General features: G+C 41.4%; 1 protein-coding gene across 1 annotated transcript in view; it reads right to left on the bottom strand.

Annotated features, from left to right (window-relative positions):
• Positions 1-15,926: 15,926 nt before the first annotated feature.
• Positions 15,927-22,970, bottom strand: part of SEL1L3 (sel-1 suppressor of lin-12-like 3 (C. elegans)) — a 31,498-nt gene continuing 24,454 nt past the window's right edge. Inside the window, exons 19-23 of the mRNA XM_010576870.1 lie at positions 21,028-21,137; positions 19,601-19,728; positions 17,751-17,853; positions 17,584-17,656; positions 15,927-16,243 (exon numbers count right to left, since the gene is read on the bottom strand). Coding sequence (XP_010575172.1) covers positions 16,077-16,243; positions 17,584-17,656; positions 17,751-17,853; positions 19,601-19,728; positions 21,028-21,137 — 581 coding nt within the window. The 3' untranslated portion in view covers positions 15,927-16,076. The remainder of the gene's footprint in view (positions 16,244-17,583; positions 17,657-17,750; positions 17,854-19,600; positions 19,729-21,027; positions 21,138-22,970) is intronic.

A 22,970-nucleotide genomic window follows, 5' to 3' on the forward strand; every position in this document is an offset into this window, starting at 1 on the left:
ATTAAAGTGTCACAAACATTCCGTCTTACTCAGCACCTGATGAAATTCCTTAATTGCCATTTACACTTTTGGGGTGTATCAATCTTTTTACACAGCTCAACATCTAAGGACACATTACCATGGCATAAACAATCAGGGTAATTACAGGAGAAGATATTTTGCAACCAACACCACAGTTCATAGATTGGGTTTTTTTACACAATGCAAAAAGCATAAATTACAGGACATGCAAACAATTTATGGACCAAATGCTGCCCTTGGTTAGGCAACATGCAACCATAATTGACAGTAGGAAAATTGGTGCACGTGTGAACTAGGATAGCATTAAGCCCTATTTTAACTGACTAATGCAATGGCCTCGGGCACTGGATCTCAAATGGTTGCTAGCAGAAGGCTAGCTCTGGTGTTGCTGTATAATACAAACATATGGTATTGCCTCTTGCTTGTTGCTTCCAGCTGTTATGTTGCCTGAAAAGATATTCTTCAAGGTACCTTTCAGTGTAATTTCTCTGTCTTCCTCAAAGACTGTGCTAGAACACAGTCTCAAACACTCCCCAGCCCAGTGGGAAGCATATGGCTACTGCGACCTGCTGGGTGCAGGGCATCCTTTGGCCCGTGCTTGAGGACAGGTGTGACACAAGGAGCATTTCTGATGGAAATGGCAGCACAATGACTCAGGTCATGGGCTTGTATGCTGGAAGTGAAAGAAACTTAGAAGGTCTAAGTGTGTCCTGGGGAAATCTGCCTGGCCAAAGGCGGCAGCTAGGCTGGGCATGTCCTCACCGCCCTCAAAGCTGACACCTCGCGTGGAAAGGGGAAAGAGGAAAGGAGCAGGAAAAACCCAAGCAGGTCATGGTGGATCAGGTGGGATCCCATCTCTGCCTTCCATCCTGTGTGCTTGGAACAGCTCTTCTGCCCTCCCCTCAAACATGCCAGTGCTGCTGAACCAAGGAAGCCCCAAGGTGATATTCACCCAGCTTGGGAAAAATAGGGGCAGGGAATGATATTTTGTTTTGTCCCGTCTGTCCCCCACATTGCAAGCCTGGGATGCTGGGGTTTGAGGAATCACAGACAGAGCAGGAGTGGGGCTGCAGGAACAGAGCTCCAAAATCGGGCAGAACTTCTGGGGGTCAGATGACGTGAAATTGATATTGGGGCTGGGTGACAGGTTGGACCTGGTGGTTAGATGACTGCATGCACATCACAGCAGGCAGAGGTCACTCTGGATTCATCATCGGCAATTTCAACACTAGCTTGAAATGCAGGGAAAAGAATCTGTTTTACTTCCTTTGGAGTAAAACAAAATGCCTGGTGAGCCCAGCAAGGCAGCCTGAGCCCCAGCTCATGGAGTTAGCAGTCCTTCTCTAGATACCTCATGGTCATGGATGTGATGGAGCACCTCCTGTCCACACCTCCTAGTCAGGTAGGAGACCACCAGCCATGCATTCACAATCTTAACAAAGCCCTCAATAAAGTGGACTCAAAGCATTCACTGAGGTTGCCGAGGAGAGAAAGCAACCTGGTGTTCAGGTGCACCCCATCATAAGGCTTCATCTTGGGCACTGCTTGGGGAAGGATGGAGGAGACCTCTCTCCCTCTATAAGATGGCAGCCAGGCCATCTCTCCTCAGGTATGCACACACGGAGGGATGCTGATGTGCTGGATGCAAGCACTGCGTGTTGGTATGTTTAGGACATATATCCGCAGCTGGAAGAATGACCCGTGTGAAAAAGTAATGAGGCCCCCCAGTGACTATAAAGCTGAGATACATACAGCTAGGAAAACAACACTGTTGAAATCAGTAACTGAAAAACAGTCAGATGGATTAATTGTGTGGGTCATTAAAGGTCATAATTAGCCCCTCCATAAAATGAGAGGTCTGGTTCCCAGGGAATTTGGAGGTTCTGCTTGTTAAGTGGTCTGCTACTGTTGCAACTAGCTGTCCTGTGATGGGTATGGATATTGCCTGAGAGCAGCACAAACATTTCTCTGTTAGTAAAACTAACTTGTTCCCAAGCCATATTCAGTTGCCCCTCTTGGATGTGAGTCAGAGAGGTATAAGCCCTAAGAGGCAACTTTTAAAGCTGTTAAGATGTCTCAGCCATGTGTGACAGGGATGAATTACAGCATACCGCAGTTTAGTGTAAAACTTTGGGGCTTTCGCACATTGTATTATCAGCTTGCTGTTCAGCAGTGCCTTGTAGGGGAAGACGTGTTGGCTGTACTGGGAGGAACATTTGAAGCTACGTTTACTCAGCCATTGTCACTCTTAATTAATAATGTTTCAGGACACACCACAGGGTAATTTTTGAATAAGAGTAATTAATAAGAGGTTCAGTCAATGAAAAATCTTACTACAGGCACACTATAGATAACATCGCGGAAGCTGTCCCGGGTCAAGTTTACCAGCTTACCTGAGCTGGTAAGAGCTGGAAGGATCCCTCGGCCGGAGCATCCACAAAGGCAAAACATAACCCCGGTTTTGTGTTAGGGCAGTGAAGACTTGGGAGATACGTCAGGGTGCAACAGCCAGGTATGTTCTCCTGGACTGGTCCCCGTACTTGCTTCACCAGCATGGTGGAGCTGTGGGGTCCTGAGGACACTGTGGTTCAGGCACGGGGCAGCATGCAGAGGGAGCTCAGGGGGGGCTCCCCCTTTTTTGCTCAGGATCAATTCAAGCCAAAGTGTCAGATAGATAGATCAGTTTTGCAAAATGCCTTGTTCCTCACTAGAGAGTGAACACTTAGTGCTTTCACATCAAGTTTAACATTTAAAAGGTTTAGCAACCTTTTAAAAGATGACAGGAGAGGCTGGATGGCAGAATTCCTTCAGCATACATACAGCACCTTCAACAAAGCAGACTACGGTTAATGGAAAATATCACTGTGCTGGGAATGAGTTTCCCATTTGACCAGTAGAAAGAGCCATTTCAGCACCATCTGTTGACATGTCCTGGCAATTCTCCTAGATGCAAATCCCAGAGGAATTTAAAATTGCTTCACCTGGGCCAGGTGCCTCACTCACCTCAGGAACAGGCATTCCCATTGGCCTCTGTAGGGCACAATTTTCAAAGGATTCCTATACCTGAGTGTGCATGTTGTATGATAGGCATTTCTTACTCTTAGGTCTGCAAATGACTAGTAGGATAACTGGTGCTGTGTAAGATATCACAAGCAGCCATAGTAGTTTTGGGTTTTTTTTTTAATAAGCACATGTATTTCCACACATACAAACAAGAAAATGAAGTAGAAATGAAAAATAATAAATAAACACTCAAAATGTTACCTAATATCTATTGGGTTAAAAATGAACACCATTCAAGGTGGGCTGGGGAATTCCCCCCCCCCCCCAAAAAGCTTCAAGCAGCTTTTCAGAATAGAAAGGATGAGAAAAACTGCCCTAGAGAGATAAAGTATCTCAAACAGCTAAATCAGGGCTCCTAGGGCACAGCTAGTGATGCTTTAAAGCAAAAGGAAATGATTGAAAACAGCTGAAAAGTGACTGAAGAAAAGAAACCTTGCTGTAGGCAGTCAGCTTCTGGTTTAAGGGTATGAGCCACAAACTGCTATGTATTTAAGCATCTGAAGATTAGCTTATGGTAGGTAAGGATTGTCTTAGAGATGTGTAGTTTAAGACTGTGTTTGTTTAATGAGGAGGTAAGTGTTGAATTTTTGTATCATTTGGTATCAGTTTGTTGGTCTGAATCCACTGTGCTATAGTAGAAGGGAATGAGGTTTCTATTCAGAGTGAGTATTTTCTTGAACCAGAGGAGATTTGTGGGAAGGGGAAGGTGTTTTTTCTTGGGCCTATCAGTGATGTTCTGAAAGATGTACTCATTGGGGATCTTTTTGTTGATTGTTATTGCAGGAATGTTACCCTTCTCTTCCTTAGTTATGAGCTAACTTCTGTGAGGGTTTTATGTATAATCAAAGTTTGCTCTGCTAGCTGTGTAGTGGACCTGATGGATAAACATTAGTTAAGACTTTATCCTGTCTGTAGGAGAGGAAAGGAAAAAAGAGAAGTAGAGCAATAGATAGCTATGTGTATTTATTGCTTATTATTGCTATAATGCTTTAGGAGGGATGGGTCAGATTTTTGTGCTTTGGGTGCTACTAAATACAGAGCAGAATGCTTGTCTTTCTGAAGAAAGCTTGCACTTTTTGTTGTGGGGAAAAAAAAGACATAAAATGTGGCTAACCATCACTACACGATATGGACAACTTATCTAAACAATGTTGGAGGAACTGAGGTGCTGAGAGTTTTAGTCAGGGATGGATAAGGAATCATAGAATCATTTAAATTGGAAAAGACCTTTAAGATCATCGAGTCCAACTGTAAATGTAACACTGCCAAGACGACCACTAAGCCATGTCCCTAAGCGCCATGTCTGTACATCTTTTAAATACCTCCAGGGAGGGGATCGAGTGCACCCTCAGTAAGTTTGCAGATGACACCGAGTTGGGCGGGGGTGTTATCTGCTTGAGGGTAGGAGGCGTCTTCAGAGGGATCGATGGGCCAAGGCCAACTGTATGGGATTCAGCAAGGATAAGTGCCAGGTCCTGCACTTGGCCTTGCATGTTTGCACTTGTTCTATCGGCATCCAGCCCTCAGCAATTCTTGCCCCTGTAAAATAGGGAAACATGGGAGGGAAGGACCTGAATGAGGAAAGCTGTGAGGAAATTCCACCCCAAATCACCCTGATGTGGGCCAATCTCTATTCCTTAGGTGCCTGTTGTCTTTGCTCAGGGCCATCAACTAAAGCTGGCCCAGCCTACTCCCAGCAGACCCAGCTCGTGCTGTGCCAGAAGAGAGGATCTGAACCAATCCAGTGTCACCTAGAGCTCTTTAAGTCCATAAAAAGCAACAGAAATTGAACCAGCCTTGCAGTTTTATTGTGTGATAAAATGCTTAGAAAGGATGCGGCTTTCTCAGCTGTGAAGTGGTTAACATGGAGCGCTGGTTTCTCCAATGGATGGAAATGGATATGAGCCTTAACTGAGGTTGCAAAGCAGTCTTTAAGGCCTTGTTTAGACACTCTGCTTGGGTGGAGCTCTGGATGGATTGGGTTGCTCTCATGCTATGCAGGGCTGGTAGCTTGCAGGACAGCCCACAAGCAGACTAGGAAAACTGCTGGGTAAAGTGATACGAGTAAAAGGCTAGAAGTACTTTGTTGACAGAAGATTAGGTCAGGTTCTGACCAAACTATTTGAGAATCAGATAGTCACTTACTGATGCTATTCTTCTAAACAAATTACACACCAAGATAAATGTGCAGAAAATATTACTGTAGTAAAGGTCCTGACATGCTGGAGGATCATAACCTGTTATTTACTACCTGAAAGTCTTTTCACTAAAATTGTATGCAGAATACTGGATTACAGAAAAAAAATTGAGTTGACAAACACTACATTATGGTTAATTCAAGTTTGTGAGGCAATACAGTATTTAATATAGCAAAAATCCTACCTGTTTTGCTTTGCCTTGAGCAGCAGAACTGTTCTGGAAGGAAAATGGGAGCACCACAATTTTTGGCGTTATACTGCCTAGCTTCAGGTGTTTGAAGACCTCTGTGTAAAGGAAGGAAAGTTAGGCAGCTGAGAGAGGAACCACTACATGGCAAGGGAAGCCATCCTTTGGAGAGGATGACAAGGTGAGGGTTAGTGCAATGTGATGCTGAGATCCTCCAGCCTAGTAACAGGCAGCTCCAGTACTACCTACAAGTGGCATAGTCTACATACTGCATGGCAATACTGTGTGCGTGGATTGTCACTTCCACGATGATGTGAAGTGCTTCAGGGACTCGATCTTACTGTGAGCTAGCCTGGGTGTCTCCAGCCTAGGGCTGGCTCAAAAGCTCTAAGCAGAAAATAGATAGGAATTTAGCTTGCTGAATTTAGGAGCTATTGGTGTAACAGGCAGGTGGTGGCTTCTTTTTTTCCTGGTAGACTTTTGGGAAGAGCATTAGGTGCATGTGTCCCAGATCAGGCACCACCAGTAAAGAACCCCCCTCCAAAAAACCCCAATCAACCAAAAAAACCCCAGCCCCAAAACCAAACCCCCAAAGATGGGGAGACATCCTGCTGCAGCCATGTGTGAGGTGGCTGCTAGGCTGGGCAGCCTTGCACATCCCCTTGGCACCTTCAGTGAGCTGATGGTTCTGCATGTAGCCACCTGTAGAAACCTTAGCCCTGTAGTGGTTTCCCAAGGACTAGGTAGCAACAGAGAAAATGCTCATGAATACCAGCAGTACCCAAAATGCTGTCTCTGGGTTAGAATAGCACTGGAGTGTAAAACAGCTCCTGAGAAGGCTTCATAACGTGTCTAGTCGATAAGCAAAGCTCCCATTCATACCTCCTGTGGCACAAATACAAGTGATGTTGACAGGACTTTCAGATTTCTCTGTGATGTATCAAAGATTTGTAGGGGCAGGGCAGTTTTCTGTGGAGTCAGAGATGTAGACATGAATCTCCTTGGACTAAGGGGCTGTTGAGTGTTGTTTCATCCTGGGTAGGTTCTCCAGTCACCAAGCTGGTTTTAATAATAAAAAAGCTGCCTTTGTATACAAAGACAGTAGTATAATCACACAGCCCTATCAGTGCATTAGGTATATATCTTATATTTTTTGTTTACATATATATATATAAAAGGCAGCAGTAGAGTAGCAGGTTCTTGGACATGCTGGGCACTGAGGCACCTCCACACAGACAGGTTTTTGTCATTTACAGTAACCAGAAGCTGCAATCAAAGATAGTCAGAAATATGTACCACAAATATCTCTGAGTTTTGAGTTCCTTATTGCCATTTCTCCGAGTCTTAAAGAGTGCTGGAGCAAATTATGCAAAATATATTTCAAATGGATTTGGGGGCTTATAATTGCAGATGTCAACAAAAATTAGGTGTCTAAATTCCAGTTTGTAAGGCAGGAAAGGGCTTGGACTGAGAATTTACCTACTCTGAATTTATAAAAATTGACTACCTGAGTGTTACCTTTGTGTGGAAGAAACTGTTAGAAATATTAATTTTCAGTGAAATGGGACATTCAACTCCCAAATTTGCCCTTTAGCTCCTGAATACTCACACTTGTGAGTAGCCTGTGGGCTTTTCTCCCATGGTCTTTGAATAGGAAAAAGATTTCTGCAAAGGTTCATATTTACAGTCAAGTCTAGCAGAGTAATTCAGTTTTCTGTCATAAAACACAAGGATAGTCATGTGATATTTCTTTCTATGGTGAGGGGAACTGCTCTGGAGCATGGTTTTATTTGTGTAGTGGTAAAAAGTCCAGTCTTTCTGCAAAACAACCCATTTCTATCAGAAACTGTCCTGTGGAATATGTGCAATATTTCATCTGGAAGTCAAATGTCCAAGGGAACAATCTATTTCATTACTTTTTATTGGTGAGACACAAATCCTGAGGACACGCTCTTAAGTTTGCTTCTAGCAAGCAGAAGCCTTGAAGGAAGAAACTGCAACAGTGACTCAGTGTTCTTAATCTGATGGAGATAAAATAAATTTGTCTTGCAATGTAGATTATGCACCTCATGAATTGACTTCACCTCTGTGTGAGTAAAAGTACGTCAGCATGGACGAGCCTCGAGTGGTTGAGATATATGTTGGGGCTGATGGGACAGAAACTATGGTGAGGCCAACAGTATGGAATATTTACGGGGTAGAAGCCCCATATCACAGTCCAGCCATGCTGCAGACCAATTATGGGTGTTCGGACTCTTTGCTGCTCCCTGTGGCATTACCACTCAACATCAGCGATCTAACACGGCTTATAAACCTGAGCAGGGTTCAAGTGCTATTACTGTCTGGACCTTTGCCCAGGACTGCTGGCTGAAAAGGGACAGTTATCTCTGTGCTGAAAAGCAAGTAGAGGTTAACTTGCTGATAGCACCTGGGATAGCCCATGCAAGGAACTACCCTGATGAATCATCCTTGAACTAATCTGTCTTGACTTGTGCTACACATAGACATCCAGGAGAATATTCCAAGCCCTTCTGTGTGTTGTACACAAAGTCACTGTATTTATCAGAGAACTGCAATAAAGACTTAGAGAACTGTTCTTTTCTTCTGGATAGAAGAGTGATGAAGACTGTAAAAGGCTTTGGAAGACTCTCAGGACTCCAGTGATTGTGGGGTTTGGGGTTTTTTGTGTGTGTGTCCTTCTCTCTTCTTCTTTTCCCTTGCTTCAATTTTTTCACAGCCAAACAAAAATGGCTTTCTTTTTCAGCTAACCTCAACTTAAAGCACCAGACTCTGGCATGATGGTTTTGTGTGTTGTGCTGGTTTTGGCTGGGATAGAGTTAATTTTCCTCATAGTAGCTAATATGGGCTATGTTTTGGATTTGTGCTGAAGACAGTGTTGATACACAGGGATGTTTTCGTTACTGCTGAGCAGTGCTCACACAGAGTCCAGGCCTGTTCTGCTTCTCAACCCCCCACCAGGGAGCAGGCTGGGGGGGCACGAGGAGTTGGGAGGGGACACAGCCGGGACAGCTGACCCCAACTGACCCAAGGGATATTCCAAACCGTATGACGTCATGCTCAGCAATAAAAGCTGGGGAAAGAAGAAGGAAGGGGGGACGTTCGGAGTGATGGCGTTTGTCTTCCCAAGTCACCGTTACACGTGATGGAGCCCTGCTTTCCTGGAGATGGCTGAACACCTGCCTGCCAACGGCAAGTAAGGAATGAATTCCTTGTTTTACTTTGCTTGGGTGTGCAGCTTTTTGCTTTACCTGTTAAACTGTCTTATCCCAACCCATGAGTTTTCTCACTTTTACTCCTCTTATTCTCTCCCCCATTCCATGGAGGGGAGTGAGCGAGCAGCTGCATGGTGCTTAGTTGCCGGCTGCGGTTAAAGCATGACCTGTGTGGAGGCAATCAAGGGTGAGACAAATATCTAAGAGTTTTTAGATGAATTATTCTTCAGTTAAGTAGCATTGATACTGTGTATCTTCAAAAGTTGCACCTCATAAGCTGAACTTCTCTTTGTCATAGGTGTGCAGTTGTTAACACTAGCACAATCTTTCGAATATTTCAAAGCAAATCCTTTTATTGGATTCAGTGAAAGAATCGATTGTATGCATCTTTATGTATTTGCAGAAGGGGCCTTTATTAAACCCAGCCTCCCACCTTCACCACTTCAAATAGCTCTGGAATTATACAAGGCAAGTAGGCAAAGAGGTGGGTAAATATCTAAATTTCTGCTTTCATCTGCAAGTGGTGGTGAGGTAGGTGGGTGCCTGGGGAATTTACCTGTTATGGTTTTTATAGGTAGACTTATGACCATAAAAATTACTTCAGCTGAAAGAGGGATTTTATTTTATGCACATACCCTTAACCAGCAGTTAATGCGTCACAAGAGAATCTAAATATTCCCAGGAATATGGTCTTGGGTCACAAGGTACAAACAGGCACGAGATAGGGCTTTGGAAGGTAGCCTGATTTTTTTTTTTGTTTTGTTTTTTTTTCTTCCTCCCCCTTTTGCTAATTGAATTAGCACACGGGCTAATAAAGCTTTCTCAGAAAGGTGCATAGGTATTTTATTACTCAAAATGCTGAACAAGGTGTTTCCTATCTCTGATATCAGCATCAGTGTAAGTGACTGTGTCACATGCTGTTCCCCTGCATAAACCCCTGTGGTGCTGATAGTATCCAGGCGCCAAGGATCTCCTGGATCCAGTATTATCACTGGATACGTGAGATATGAAAAAGTGAAGCTTTTTGTCTCCTTTTAACATTGGAAAGGCACAGAGGGCATGTTTGCAGAGCACACTAATGCAGTGCCACAAAGGATAGAAGAATTTGCCTTAGGAGAGCCTGAGAAACAGGCTGTGCAGCAGCACTGCTGCCAGACTGCCTTGGGACCCTGGCCCCAGGAGCTCCCAGGTCGCGTCTCCACTCGCCACGGTTACCTCTGCACGGCTGTCACTTCTGCTGGGGATTTCAGCCTCTCTAAGGACATCTATGTGCTTTTAATGAGTGTAGATGATCACTTTTAATTCTGTTAGTCCACTTTGGGTATCTGAAGAATGTGGCCAGAATCACTCTAGGCTATGGAATATTTGGATTCATGTCTCTATTTTATGGTGGCTTTTCAGGTTGGTAAATTAACTCCTAAATATTGGCCTATTGGTGCTGGTGATTTTAATGTATTAACTTATTGTTGCTTGGGATCAGACACAGCTGGGCAGTAAAGATTTAAAAATATCTAGAGGAAAGATTTCTGACCCTCCACGACTTCTCATATTTGTTTAATGTAGAAAAGTCTAGGCTATTTTTATCAGAGTGGAGGTATCTGGATTTCCCCTATTGGTATTGTAACCAACAGAATTGAAATGGTTAACTTGTTTTGCGGGACTAGCATGCTGTGGTGGACTCGAAAATGAAATCAGAAGAGCTGTCCACGTGTGACTGGAGCTGGCTTCGAAGACCAATGCAATGCCCGTGAGCAGATGTGAGCCTCTGAACCTTGCCAGCTGGGTAGAAGAGCAGAGTTGACAGGGGACAAGGAGGCAGGGTCAGCGTTATTGCCACTAAACAACTCTGCAGAGCAGAAGGGGAAAACTACACTTTGGTCTTCCTGGAACAAGGCAAAGCATGAGTGGAGGCTTTGATTTATCGTTCCAGTCGGTCAGTACCGGCACGTTTTGGTGAGGCTGTCCCGCGGCCTACAAACACCTGCTGAGCACACCGCTCTCCAGAAAGCGAGCCTTCAAAACGGCTGCGAACACGTTTGGGGTGCTGGAAGGCACACCTGGGTACACAGGCTGGCGACGTCAGGGGACTGATCTCACAGCAGTTGCCTGGGAGCGGAGTGGTGTCTCACAGCCTGTACGAGAGGCCAGCGGTCCGTTCGTCTGCACAGTCGACCTCAACAAGGCCTGAAGGAGACGCTTGGGCGCTGGCTCCTGAGCATCTCGGCTACTTGGTGGTGTGCTTCCTGGCCTAACTTGAGCCCATTTAAGTAGAACCCTCCTAGACAATGGCCGGGCACCTTTGGGGGTTTTATGGACCAGGACTGGTCCCAACAAGCAGTGCACCAGACAACGGGATTCCCAGGAAGGGTCTGACTGCTCACAGCCAGATAGCAGAGCTGGGCCTTCGTTAGCTTAGTAATACAAATCTAGCCAGGAAGATTTGCTTCTGACTGGCACAATTAAAGATACTTGCTGTGTAAATCCATGACTCAAGCCATGCCATAATGAACAGATAGCGAATGCTGTGCAGGTATCTCGGTTCCTACTTTGGCAGACTGTCATAAAACAGTGCTAGGCTCTGCTAATGGACTTGTGCTTTTTCCTCTTCGCCTGGCAGAACTGATAAGAGCAAATAGCAAGGCTCAGTATTAGGAGCTATCTAGAAGGATGAGCGATTAATGAGAGGTCAGTGGGGACAGATGAAGGAGAACAACAGGAATCAAAAAAAACATGAACCAGGGAGGTAGGCAGGCAAGGTCAAGGAATACGTTAGCAGAGAGGAAAGATCACCAAACACAGAGTTATAAACAACCCTGCTGCAGCCAGTTTTCTTCTAAGGGGTTATTAAGATGCCCAAAGGTGGCTGGGTATCTGATAGCACTTACTGAACAACTCAAGTCCCTTAAGTCACTGGGGGGACAGCACTGGTGCAATTTGTTTGGAGCCTCAATGCTTCAGAATATCTCATCCACTGCAAGTGATTGGGTTTTTTTGTTTGGTTCTGGTGGGGTTTGTTTGTTTGTTTTTCCAAACACATCTAATGCTTACTGTAATGTAAGCATGTACTGTAATTATGCAAGTGATCTTTTCCTTTCCATTTTGTTTACTCATTACTCCCGATCTCTTCTGGTTTTGATGCTCACTTACCTGTGTGCAGCTGCTTTTTAACACAGATACCTTGTAATTTAGGCATAGACTGTTACTGTTTTTACCCAAAATAATAATTTGGCCTTCTGGCATAGGAATTAGGTCTTTTTGTAAACATCCAAGCTGTGATGCGTTTCCAGCACATTTATATACCAGTAGCTGCTTTTTCTTCATTTTACAATATTCTGTTGATTATTCAGAAATTGCTCCTGTCACCTAGATCTCGGAAGACAGCACAGGAATTTGTTCCATGTTCAGACTCCCCTTGTCATTCTTTAGCTTCCTTACACTTGGGCTTGTTTTTCAAAAATTCCAGCTTTTTCTTTCACTTCTGTTCTCTTTCTACATCGCAGTCTTTTAATGCAGTTCATGCATTTAGGGGAGAGAGGAGGTGCGTGGGTGGAATTCCTCAGCCAAAGCTTATTCAACTTGTTTTGTACCTTTGTGCTGCATTTCAACTAGGATAAGGGTCAACAGTCAGCCAATGTTAAATGTCATAGTCCATTAGTCAATGGGGACAGCTTACACAGACAAGAATCTGCTATAAAACAAATCTCTTCACAGATAATCCATGTTTCCCACATGTTTTTAAAGACCATCTATGCTTTCCCAGTAGCTCAAATGGGAATACAAGAGTTGTGACAGAAGGTATACTTATAATACATAATCAGTATGCCGGGACTGATTCCCATGCGTTGGCCCCTTTATCACTGAATAAAATTCCTATTGCAAGGCATGACTTTTCAACATGTGTTAATATATAACATTAAGCACGCACTCATGCCTGTGCATTGGGATGTAATGTTCACCACTGTATGGACTGGGAAGCAGCGCCATGCAGTGGTCACAAAGTCACCCACATAAGGATGCCCACATTCAGGTCTATTGTGGTACTACCTTGCTACGTAATTCAAAGCTGAACAAACTTTTCAGCATAGTTGCAAATTTTGCAAAACTGGTTTGAATCACCTACTACATAACCGTAAAGTTGTTAACCACTCAGAACTACTCATCATTGACTTTTTTTTTTTTTTTTTGAGCTTATCTTCACCTCCCTCCCTTTCCCAACTGGTACCCAATTCTCACTTTTTTCATAGGACTTTGATATATTGTATGTAATAACTTCTGTCCCTTGTCACTTGCTGTAACACACATCTGTTCACTCAGTTGGTTTAAACTGCATAAATTTTTTTATAATTGGGCACCTGTTTTGTAAATAACCACTCTGAAATTCTTTGTTGTCTCTAATTTAGTTGCTAGAGATGATTCTGGGCTGAACCAAGGGAGAAAGAGAAAAATGGCCATCACTCATACTGCCTTAAGCACTACCTGTGTTCTTCAGATGGCTGGGCTTCTATGAAATGTGTATAAACAAGCAGCATTTTAGCTCTATGCTTGTGATTTATTATTTCCTTGCTCCCATCCTGACCACTCAGCATGGGCTGCAGAAACTATAAACTTCAGTGGTCTTGTTTCAATTTATGAAAAATAATTCTAATTCTCACTTTTTTCTTCTTTTTTAAATTCCTTGTGGATGTAGTACAACTATGTAGCTTCTTTGCTTAACTAACCATCCTCTCTTTGTGGGAATTGTTTGATTCTCTAGGTTGTCAAATAATAGCCCCCTAGATCTTGTAAGAAGTGAAGGATGATAACGTAACTATTATTATTTCAGCCCTAAGTATTGCCAGTTTATTGTGAAGAGTTCCTTACCTTAACATACTTTAAATATACGTTGGTAGAACTTCTGATGTAATAGGTAACAATAAACAAAGACCTAAGTATTAATGGCTGGTGTCAAGAAATATATTGGAGTTTCAGCAACTGTCTTCTGAAACACAGATGTGAAATCATGTTTCTGGCAAACCTCCTCAAATTAGTTAAAGTTGAGAACATGGGCTTACTTTGGAGAGGAAAATGTAGTCAGCCTGACTGCTAACACTCAACTCTGACCCATATGTACACAACCTAAACCACTGCTGCTCTAAGAACCCCATGATTTCAACACACGGGTTGCAATCATGCTGCCACTGACAAACTCCCATGGGATTAATACTTCACTAGGGGCTTCAATTTTGCTACATCTGGCACATGTAGTAAAATATATCTTGCACATAGAGCTTACTACAAGCAAGATTTGCCATATGCATATCCAAATTAGTTTTTTGTGACCATCTAACTGTATGGGCCATTTGGTACCTAACATCATGCCTATGTTGTGATAATTGTCTACTTGTCTTCAAAGGCTACGCTTGACTTCCTGCAATACCTCTGGGTTTACCATCTAAACCTGCCCTAGTTCTAATACAAATGCACAGTTTTCTTTTATTAGGTAATAAAAGTAAAGGTAAGAGAATTCTTGAAATATCCATACATTTGTGTTAAGGAATTTGATATAATCAAATTCACCTGCACAAGTTTTTGCAACTCAGAACAGACTCAAAAATGCTGGTGGTCCATTTGCAATGGATACCAAAAGCACAGCATGTAACCTCTGCAAGTCAACAACAGTTTAGTATGTAAAAGTGAAGCTCCTTTGTAATACTTATCTGTACATAAAAAGAACCCAGTATGTATCTACATCTGTACCAAGAACAAAAAGTATTCTTTGCACTCTTCTTGCTCAAATAAATGAAAAACTCAGTAATGTGGCACACTTAATTAACTTTCTGATTATATGGCTGGAAAGCAGGGTGGGAGGGGGAAGAGCTTCACCATCTGGGTTTTTTTCCCCCCTGCTTACTCAATGGAACTGCTGCCTTGTAGCATCAATGCTTCTCTGAACACTTTTGAATTTTCAGTTTTCTGGAAGTGAAACTTACCCTGATGATACGTGTGTGTGTGTATATATATATATTAATCTCTCTTGAAGGTTGGAGGGTTTTTTCCTCCTAATTCATTCCTTTCTTACTGAAATCTCCTATGTCTCAATTGAAAAACAAACCAAAATTCTTCCAGGTCTGCTCTGTGAGAATACTGTATTCCCCAAAGAAAGCAAGGGTTGATTGTCCTATTTGAAGCTAAGAAAACAGACACCTAAATAATGTTCTTAGGAATTTGCAACAGCAAGATACTATTTCATTTGACAGGTGCTTTAAAAAAAAAAATCCTCCACATACAAGCTGAATTAGAAAAATATTTTTATTTACGAGAGTAAATAATGTAGTGCAAGGAGAGTGGATTTAACCCTCAATAATGCATAGATTGATGCAATTTATAGTCTGTGATCTACATCATTTTGCAGAGGTGCATCCACACCTGCTTTAAAGGTCAGACCTTTCCTACAGCCACTTAACCAGACAGCTTTAAATCAGACAGAAGGCATTTGCACTCCATACTTGTTATTCATATATCCCCTCTAACATTTATCAAATAAAATGTCACTTAAATAGGTGTATTCAGACATGAACATGAAATAAATCCTTGCCAATGTTATCTATGGAAGAATCAAAAAGTAAATTGTTCATTCACTTTGTGTCACCTGTTCACACTTAAATATTCTTTTATTTATCCATTAGGGAAGCTACTTTCTCTGATCAGTGGCTCTTGGCAGGGCAGGAAACATTGTGTTGTGTCCACCAGCAAACTGCTGACACTTGCGAAACTCTGACCAAGGGTGAGTCAGCAGAACTACGTTATGATCATATTGCAAATCTTCCTGGTGTTTTTCTTTCCCAACAAAACACTTTTCGCATCAGAGTTAGGATGGAATACAAAATGCCAAAAACCTAACTGTTATCACTGCATGTAGCAAAGTCCTGGCTGGTGTGCCACGGAACTTGGAAAGTGCTGGTGACTGGGTTTCACTTTTATGTAATTTCCATGCTTCCAACTTGGAAAACTCTGGTAACTTCACCGGTAAAAATGCAGTAAAGGCAATTTAATAAAATATTAGATGTGTAAAACTTCTTCATCAAAACCAGTAGGAGGTTTGCTCATTCTTCAATTAGGCGAAGACTTTGCATGTTTTCTTCCCGTCCTTCAATGAAATACAGTAGGATCATGTGTTGGGTATAATGAGATAATCTGCATTATCTGTTTGGAGTATTAAATTATAGGGATGTTTTTTCTCTATAGTGGAGAAATAAGATCAGTGAATTTCCCTACAATTTTGGCTGTTGGACTGCCTTATTAATGCCACTAATAGGGTTGGTTGCCAGTTCTTAGATCTGTAGTTGTTTACATCCCATCTTCACAAGGGGACGTCAACCTTAAGAAAACGACACTTCAGCTCGTACCAAGAGGATTCTGAGGGTTTGACTGCTGTTGTGATAAATTGTTTGAAAAAGTAGATTCATCTTGCTGTACTAGTCTGGTAGCATCCTCGTTGCTACTCCCTGAGGAAGAAGGTTCATCTGACGATGGTTCTGATCTTGTTCCAGGAGAATTATGGGCTTTGGAAAAGCGTCAAAAGAAATTATTAAAAAAGACCCCGCTGGGTCTAGGAAATCTATGCATCAATATTTAAATATTATGTGGATATATAAAATCACATATAAAAATAATACTCAAAGGTTAGGAAATATTGAAATAAAAGTATCTCTGTAACTTTAACTATATACTTTGTACACATGTAGTATGATTCCCAAGTTACATAAATTATAGCTAGTAAGAAAAGAAAGCAGGGTTTCAGAATTATTTCCAGAGTCAGCATATTATTCACAGCTATATGTCTTAAATGCTACCTAGGAATTAAAAATTCAAATAATCTTTTTATATTTAATAGTGTTTTGGGTTGTTTTTTTAAATACTATTCCCTGTAGGTGTAAGTTGTCAACATGGAAAGTAATTTTTTCTGTATTTTATTACAGACATATGTCAGAAAACAGTATTTTCTGACATAGGTTTAAGCTGCCCACTGGGGTTAAACCACAACATAAGAAAATATACTTAATGGAAGAAATTCTTTTCACAACTGGTAATATTCATTTCACAACTTCCCAATCAAGACCCTCTTTTGCGATTTGAAGTGAAACACTTGGTTGAAGCTGGCAATGCTTTTTAAATGACAACTCATTATTTTTGCATGTGATGGCATGGGTTTTTTTCCCCTTTCCTGAGCAATGTAGCTTTGTCTCTGATATCTCTTTCAATATGGTAAAAAAATAATGGGAGTTTTAACAGACTGAAGTCTGGCACTTGGTTTTCTGTCCCTTAATATTCTCTGTCCCATCAGAAAAGAGAACACAGAGCAAACCTTCCTAGTTTAGGACACGAGGAGTCTCCAAGTGCTGATTGAATGTATTTACTGATTCTGCTACTGGTCTGAAGAGGCTGAACTGCCGCCTCCTAAATTACTCCAATGTACCAGCTCTCTGAACCTCACTTTTTCTCTCACCTTGTATCTGAATGGATCCAGTCATATGAAACAAAGAACACAGTCTCATTGCATATTGTGGTGACAACATAAAAAATCAAAGCCATATAATTACTCTAACACCACCACATGTTGAGGTGGGAAATAATTTCTTACTTCCAGTCATAATCTCCTGCATTTAATGTTTTTATTAAGAAACTCCTTTATCAAAGGAAATTCTCCGCAAACCAACAGGTTTAAACCCATGCCTTGCTTCATCCACCCCTTTTATTGATCAAAAAATAACTTGTGTGTCAAAGAAGCTGCTGTTCAGAGGTACCTCTACCAAATCTAGAATTCCTGCTTTTATTTTTGAAGTTTTTACTGAAATAAAAAGATCACTCCTCTTTCTTCAGTTTTCCTGTGACAAATACTTACCAGATAAAGCCTGAAAATACTGCACCGCAAATGCAACCAGAATCGATAGAAGAAAGGTTCCCATGAAGTAGATCTGCGACAGTAAGTTTAAAAACATAATTAGAGCAGTGCAAAGCCAAGGTAGTGCTCCAAATGAACTGTGCGTGTACCAAAGGAGCAATACATACCAGAGTAGATTGTAAAATATTGTTCCAGAAAACTCTCATGTAAAAATAAAGCAATGCTAATGAGCATGGACTAATTGATTCTTGGTTACTATTATTCCAGCACCTACAACAAGAAGATTAAAACACCTAATTAGTCGTCCTCTACCATTTTGTGGCATCTGTCATCTGGGAATCTCAAATGGGTTTGCAGTGAACCTCAGTAACCCAGAAAAACAAGCAGATAGTACCATCACTATCTCACAGATGGTGAAGTAAAAATTCATAGAAATACCAGATTAACCTCATTAAGCACAGAATACCTTACTCTAGGAGTGTATTTTTTATTTTCTTATTAGTCAACAATGGGTCTAAGCATCCAGGTTACCCTTGCCAAGCAGTCACAGTACAAGGTCGTACCCAAGATACTTTGTTCTAACTAATGTGAATCAACAGCAGTAGGACTTGATTTAAGATTAGATGTACAAAATTTAGTTGCCTATGCAGGATGCTGGTGCCTAAACCCCCTTTAGAGACAATGGAGTACTACACAATGCAGTCAGAGCTTAAAGAGTGCTTTAGCTGACTAGCTACGGGCATCTGTTGTGGGGTGAGCTGAGTAACTTTCACCTACTAGGGGAGTTTAGACAGCTAAATCACAGGCACTTATTTCAAGCTAAAATTGATTCTCTTCTACCAAGCTGAGGAGGAGGGGTGAGTGGGGGTGGGGTGTGTATATATAAATATAAAAAATGGTTTTCTATTAAAATGTATATATAAATATATACTTTTTGTATAGAATTATATATTATTTAATATTTTATATATATTTAAAAAAAAAAGTACGTGCCCTTCTAGACAGAAGCGTATGACAATAGGAAAACCCTGCAGCACTGTCAACTCTGGAGTTACTCTCACTGCAAAGCAGATGGATTCAGCACAAGTGAAGGCAGAATTTGGGCTCAAGCTTACAATCCCAGATGGACCAACTGGTCCAGAAGCCCTATTTATCTGACTGGTAATTTCATGTGGAGTGGAGGTAATTTAGGGTACAAGTTCAGGCTAACTGCAGTGAAGAACAATTTCAGTGGATTGTTGGTGAATCAACAAATGAGGTTTTAATGTTGATATCATCTCCGCTTTTTTTTTGGGTCCCACAACACTCAGTATCTAAACAGAAAATAAACCACTCATTCTTGGTTCACAGCCTCGTGTATTAACTGTTAGCTCCCCCTTTAAATATCTCAAAGGCAATTCCACAAATCCACCAAATATTGTGTAAGCTTCCCATTCCCACCGTGCTTTCTAACACATGTTGCTTTACCCAGGTAAAGGAAACCTAAGTTCTGTACTGGAACCAGAGGTCTCTAGGTGGTTTGTGCATGAACAGTGCTGGCACAGGCAGTTCAGGCAGCAGACCTGTAACCTTCTCATATCTAATATTCTGTGCCACAACATCTGTGCCAGGCTGGAACATCTTTGCAGAATAAATAGGAAGGACTGCCATAATCCCAGTTACATACTTTTAAGTTCCATATTAAATTATGCTATATTTACCATTAAAAGATTGTTTTGGACTCTATACAAATCGTCAGTGCCTAACTTAGGAACTTAAATGTATCAGATTGGAAAAGATCTCCTGGACCATTAAATCCAGTCCCTGCTATTTCAGATAACCACATATAATCAGGTCTCTAACAGCCATAAGCTGAAATATATTTAGGTAATTTAAGCATTTCAAGCATGTTGACCTTAACCTGCTTTAAATCATACAAGTGAACGAAGTTAATAATTATGGGAGTTGCTCTTCTCCAGAGTAAATGCTACTCATATGGAAAAACAGAAGATGCTGATGAAGGGGAAAAAAGACTCACCTGTAATAGAGTTCCTGAAGAAGTGATGTATTACTAGAATGCAAAGCCCGATCAATTTCCAAGTGATCCAGAATGTAGGAAGGTATGGAGTTGCCCTCTTCTATGACAAGGGCCAAATTAAAGAAACCCTAACAATAAAAAAGCATACACACTTTTTAACCATTAAATTTTCATATGCATATTTAAGGTCTACTGTAAGCATCAAGTATCTAAATAATTATAACCGTCTTCTATAAATTAATTTAGTATAAAGTGATCTTCACTGAATAATTATGAGAACCTTTTCTTCTAACCATATACCGAGGTAAATACGGAAAATGCAAAAGAATTAACATTCACTTGTGACACCGTTTTCTTAGAAATCATCTGGAAAAAGATCTGAGCTTTCTCATTTTTAGTTGCTCTTTAAACACAGCCACCATACCAAACTGTAATTTTTTATCTACTAGGGAAACACAGACTGAAAGCAGAAATGGATTCCTGTTCTGTTACTGTTTAATTCCCCTCCATGTAGCAATATAGATTAACAGAAATCTGAATAGCTAAATGGAAAGCTGAAATTTCCTCCAGACAATTGAAGTCCTTAATCTTAACAGTTTTGACTGCTTGGACAAGTCTTAGGCATCCCTATGTCTCTTCAGAGCCATGAAGATGAACACACAGGAGACGTATTACAGGATTCCCCATCAGTTTGGCTTTCAGACTTCAAAGTAACTGCTCATGCATCTCTTCTTCCCTTGCTAGTTAAACAGTAATGTTTTGTCCCAATATCCTCAAAACAGAACCCAACTGTGCTCCCTCTAATAAATTTACATGCAAGATATTGTCTGGGGACATTGTCATAGGGACAGGGAGAACAGAATATTGCACCCAGGACAATCCAGGAGGGTCTGAGGGTAGGAGACAGCGTTGAAACACTGCATGTCTTTGGTAATGTGATATGGTGTATCTTTTAATTATAAAGCATTTTAAGATTAAGCTTTTGTTGGTAGACTGAACAAAATTTACCCTAGGATTCATTCAAGATACCAAGGGAGATGGGCCAGTCTTCTTGTTTATATCCTAAAATAGCAGAGGCTAGGGCTGGAATACAACTCGGCAGTCTATTAATTCTTCCCCTTGCAGTAGCAAAAATACCAAGGTCACAACAGAATCAATTGTGCCTGGGTAAAGTAGCACTGAATTAGGCCATTCACAATCAGCTTTCAAAATAGCCTAATTCTAGAACCGTCCATCTATCCTAAGTGTACCTTCTGTCATCATGAAACAGCAACAACTGACTCACAAGGTATCTTGAAATAATTATAACTTATTCTAGCAGGTTTCTTCAGTGCAGATGTAGCCAAGCAGAGTAACGAGTCTCAGATAGATCCTCAGATTTTTCTAAACTCTGGTGTTTTATAAACACGTTACAATGGCAGACACACCTGTGAATCGCCCTCTAATGCAGCTTGTGCATACATCCGCGTTGAGAGCTCAAGGTCTTTAGTCTGGTTCTGGTAACCATAGTAGTAGAAATCGCCCATCTTCAAATAAGCTGCGGAAGAAACCAGTAGCAGATTGTTTAGAGTATTTGTAGAAATAGAATTAACCAACTATTACTGTGATTGAGAAGTTAATAGTAATTCTATTTAAAACACCATATTAAAAAAAAAGGTACTCCTCTCTGATTGTCTCCGTGACTACTTTACATCAGCCTGCCCACTGGAAATATTTATCCTGGATGAAATTTCTCATGGTTTCTGATTTAGTGAATGATATTGCTACTTTCACAAAAACAGAGACTTGGAGACTTTATACTGCACTCCTTCTTCCCTTGCTGAATCTGTCTTTGGGCAACCTGTAGCCTTATTATTCAGGCTAGCCCTACTAACTTGATGAGACTTAAAAACACACTAAGTGTTTGTTCTGTACCTGTCACTATGGTGGCTGAACCCATCCCAAAAGTTACAGAACTTTGCTGGTGATAATTTCATTAGTTTCAAACCCAGCCCAACCCAGGACAACGGTAGGTATAGAATTTTCCTGGTCTAGAAGGAAGCAATGCCCAGCAAATATTTTACAAACATCTTTCTGTGATACTGCACAGTAATGAAATGCACCAACAGAGTGGGCATTAACCCAGATGGGAGCAAGCATGACATTGCACTAATCTATGCTAAAGAGTTTAAAAGCTCCCATGACCGTGTCTACACTTATCTCACCTGAGTTTTCCCCAAATGGTCTGAAACACTTCTATACCTTGCCTTGTGCCTCTGTGGCAGCTACCTAGAAATCGCACCAGTTTTTACAGTGGACTATAGCAGAGCTCTTCCAGGAAGCAAGTCGGTCACTGATCCAACAGCAAAGGCAGAAAGAGTATGTGGACGAGCTGGCACAGATGCAGAGTGGAAGGCCATGAACGCTGCAGTGAATCATCAGGAAGAGAGTTCCCCTCAACCACACCAACTGTGTCATTCCAGCCCTGGCCCACAGAGCACTCCTGCAACAGGCAGTGGCCTTGAGCTCACCCTGCATTGCACCAATAACGTAGCCCCGGAAATCTCTGCTGCCGGGGTTAGACTCTCCATCCCAGGTCCTACACTGGGGATTTGATCCTCCACTACTGCAGAGAGGAGTCTGAGATAAAACTCCCCTTATCTCTTCCTCACATGGTAACATAAAGTAATAAAATCCTTCCCTTACTGAACCCAGCAAGTCTTCTTTCCTTGAATGGAATCAGTCTCACCCCATAAGTTTGACCTTCAGAAGCTTCTTTAACGTAAGATTGTACCAGTGGGTCTCCCAAAGGGTCAACCAAACTGCACCTTGCTAAGGCATCTACAAACACCTCATGAAAGCCGACAGGGTTTGTCAGCTCCTGTGGCTTCAGGCTGTATCAATGTGGCATTCAGTTTCTGCGCTGCTGTGTATTTAAATGAATAGTTTGAATTATTTTTACACTCCACCTTTCCACATGCATATGACAAAGCACTTGCTTAAACCTTCTTGTGAGACAATCAGATCAACGTTTTCAAATATTGAATAACTTACAAATGCACCAAAATGATTTAGTCATTAAAGTTACAGATGTAGTAAAATTTAAGGCCAGAGGAATGTAACGTCTATGTAAGTAAACCTTCTTTTTATTTCTTTCTTTTAACAGAGAATCCTTTAGTTCCCCAAGGTGAGCTGTGCCAATGTTGATAAACTCTGTACCCTAACAGAAAAATTCATAATAAATCAGATAAGGAATCCTTTAGCCTTAGTCTCATGACTCAATTATGATATGGAAGTATATTTGCTTTTGCTTTTTCTCTTTGATAAAATAAACAACATGAGCTCCTAAAGTCTACTGATATTTTTTTTTCTTAACCCTTGAGTCAATTGC

The sequence above is a fragment of the Haliaeetus leucocephalus genome, unplaced genomic scaffold (genome assembly GCF_000737465.1).
Source record: "Haliaeetus leucocephalus isolate CR32 unplaced genomic scaffold, Haliaeetus_leucocephalus-4.0 Scaffold545, whole genome shotgun sequence".
Lineage (NCBI taxonomy): Eukaryota > Metazoa > Chordata > Aves > Accipitriformes > Accipitridae > Haliaeetus > Haliaeetus leucocephalus.